The sequence below is a fragment of the Lycium ferocissimum genome, unplaced genomic scaffold (genome assembly GCF_029784015.1).
Source record: "Lycium ferocissimum isolate CSIRO_LF1 unplaced genomic scaffold, AGI_CSIRO_Lferr_CH_V1 ctg15019, whole genome shotgun sequence".
NCBI lineage: Eukaryota > Viridiplantae > Streptophyta > Magnoliopsida > Solanales > Solanaceae > Lycium > Lycium ferocissimum.
The window spans coordinates 16,102-19,529 of NW_026715776.1; the positions used below are offsets into that span (position 1 = coordinate 16,102).

Below are 3,428 nucleotides of genomic sequence, written 5' to 3' on the forward strand. Positions count from 1 at the left end.
ATTTACTCACATATAATGTTTATCCCATGTTCTTAATATCATTTATAACATAATTATAATCACAACATATCAAGAATTATGACGCATTCCAAGCTACTACTCAAAAATGCCACTATTCTTATATTCATGACCTATTTTCTATCTCCTTCTACAATCTAAGTCTTTCAACCTCTCAATACTTTAAACAACATTGAATGATCATAAAACTTACCTTAGATAGTATGGGAATGAGCTTTGAGTGGAAATACTTCACTTGAGCAAAACCCTAGTTCCACTTCCAATGAGATTTCTTGTCTTGGATGAGCCCTAATGAGTTTTTTACAATTGATTCTCTTGATTTGATGAAGTTGATCATGAGTTTCTCTTGAATTCTTATGGAACAAATGTGGAGAATATTCTAGAGAGTTCTTGAGAGAAGGGGAGTGAAAATGAAATGAAATAAAATGAACTTGGGTCCCCTTTTTAATAACTTAAAATCTGTCCCGACTCAGTTTCACGGACCAACATACGGTCCGTATAATTTATATGGACTGTATGTGTGACCGTATCTTTGGTCCAGTGAAAGTCCCTATTCTGGGCAGAATATACGGCCTAACATACGGCTAGTATATTTTATACGGTCCCTATGTTAGACCGTATAATGCCTAGCTTTCCGTAATTCGTTCTCATCGACTCGTTTGATCTCCAATCCTTATGGAACCTTCTTAACACTTGTTTAACACCTTATTAACAATCTAAGGGACATTATAATTCTTCTTTAAGACATAATTAAGCCATCCTTAACTTGGTACTTTGTGAATCTTTTCCGATACACAACGCATACCTCGCCTTCCTTGACGGACTTTCTTCTCTTACCTCGAATGTCTTTGAAATCTCAAATAGAACCATTAAATACTATTTCTTACTTATCGAAACATCGTATACTTCGTGCCCTTCGTTAGTCTATTCACTGTGCATCAACGGAAATTTTTTTGAGGTGTAACATTCCAAATCCTGGATCTGCCTCTGCATGTACAACATGGTCAGAGATTAGAATGTATGAACATCTACATTTTACTTCAGTATGTTCATAAGAACCTCATAGTAGTTTCAAGGGCAAAGGTGCAAATATACCCCTCAACTTTGCGATTTAGAGCGCTTTTTTATACCCATCGTTACAAAAGTTGTGTATATATACCCCTGCAGTTAGAAAATGGTGCAAATATACCCCTGCCATTACAAAATAGTGTAAGTATACCCTTTTTACTAACGGGATTTAAAAAAAAAATCATTTAGGTTACTTTTTAACTAAAAAAAAATGCCACGTGACTTTTAAAAAGGTCTACCCATTTTTTTTAAGTAGACATACTTTTTCTAAAGCCACATAGTAATTTTTTTTTCTGGTGGAGTGCAGTGCCGGTTCGTTTAAAAAAAGGGTAGACTTATTTTTTAAAGTCACGGAGATACTTTTTTAAACGAACCAGACCCGACACACCAGGAAAAAAAATTACCATGTGGCTTAAGAAAAATGTCTACTAAAAAAAAAAAAGGTAGACTTTTTTTTAAAAGTCACGTGACAATTTTTTTAATTAAAAAATAAGCTAAATGATTTTTAAAAAATCCCGTCAGCAAAAGGGTATATTTGCACCATTTTGTAACGGCAGGGTATATTTGCACCATTTTGTAACGGCAGGGGTATATATGCATCATTTTTGTAACGAGGGGTATATCTGCTCTAAATTGCAAAGTTGAGGGGTATATTTGCACCTTTTCCCTAGTTTCAATCCAATTTGGCCTTCAAAGTTTTGGATGTGATGGATAAAATTGGGAAAATTTCAGAAATATACAAGTTGGTCATTTACATCGCAAAAAATAGCCCAAAACTTACATTACGAAAAATAGCTCAAAATATACAAACATATACAGACACTTATACCAACATATACAAGCATATATTTAAAGGCAGAGAGAGAGAGAGTGTGTGTGAGAGAGAGAAAAGTTTAGGTCATTTTTTGTAAGAATTAAAAAAAATGGGTCAATTTTGATAGCATTTTTGTCCCAATGAACATACAGTGTAATTTTTTTAAAAAATTAAAGAGTGTAACCGAACGATACCTTTCAACCAATAGTTAAAAGGCCTAAACTGAAAGTACTTAATAAGATAATCATTTCTCCGAATTTTTTACAAATTGCAACTAATGATTTTAAACAATTTTTAAATGGGTGAGTCTAGCCGTTGGTGGTTGGTCAACACATATATTTGAGCCAGACCATATTGAAACTTTTTTAACATAGCTTTTAAACCCTCTTGATTCAATCAGCAAAAATCTTTTGGGTGAAATCAAAACATATTCCACTCTCTCTTTCTTTGTCTTTAAATGTGTTGGAGATGAAATTGTTCCGTAAATAATGGAGTAATAACAGGCAGCAGAGGGGGAGGAAATACACTTGGTTGGATTAATGCCATCCACGTAATGGAGATGCAACAACCTTTGTTCTATGGCTTCTGTTTGAGTATTTTTTCCCTAATATTTTCCTAAATTACCGGTGGTTTTTTTTCCTCTTTATGGAATTATATATATTAGTTTTGTAAGCATTTACACGTACGTAAAATGTCAAGATTTTCCCTATAAATACCTACGTCAGTCACCATTAAAGTGATAACTTGAATCGCAAAAATGTCAGGAATAGTGCACAAGATAGAGGAGAAACTCCACATGGGGGGAGACCCCAAGGACGACGATAAGAGGAAAGAGAAGGGCGAGGGACACAAGGATAACATGAAGGAGAAGGGGGAGGGGCATAGGGAGAGGATCAAAGAGAAGCTACATGGCGAAGATCATGATCACAAGGATGGAGAGGAGAAGAAGAAGAAGAAGAAGAAGGACAAGAAGGAGAAGAAGCATGGCGATGACAGCAGCAGTAGCAGCACCGGTAGCGACAGTGACTAGATCTTATCCCACCCAAGGACTCATATCCATCTATATATCCATCCTTTCGCTCCTGGGTATATTTTGGGTTTTTGATTCCTTAATTCATTCATTTAGTATTCCGTATGTTACTAAGAATGAAATTTAATAAAGAAATGAACACTATAGGCACATACTAATAATATTATTTGAACTTGTGATTTGAAATATGACATGATATTTTTATATATGATCATAATAACATGTCATTGAGGATACAATGAAAACTCTAATATTGAATACTATCAAATTTGAATAGGTATCTTTAATTTTGGACCATTAAAATGAAAGGGTATTTATTTACCTATTCACAGAAATATCTTAGTCATTTTGTGTTAATCATACTTGGTGGTTATTTATATTTGCTGACATGCGTTAATCATCTTTGCCATCGTCTTTGATGGATATTAATGTGTTAATCATCTTTGCCATCATCTTTAATGGATATTAATATGTGCTATGCTATCATGTGTTATATGT

General features: G+C 34.1%; 1 protein-coding gene across 1 annotated transcript; it reads left to right on the forward strand.

The window, feature by feature from the left end:
• The first annotated feature begins 2,629 nt into the window (after positions 1–2,629).
• LOC132042396 (protein SRC1-like) lies at positions 2,630–3,204 on the forward strand. The gene has a single exon (XM_059432946.1). The coding sequence runs from the start codon at positions 2,658–2,660 to the stop codon at positions 2,928–2,930; it is 273 nt and encodes a 90-aa protein (XP_059288929.1). The 5' UTR covers positions 2,630–2,657; the 3' UTR covers positions 2,931–3,204.
• Positions 3,205–3,428: the final 224 nt, after the last annotated feature.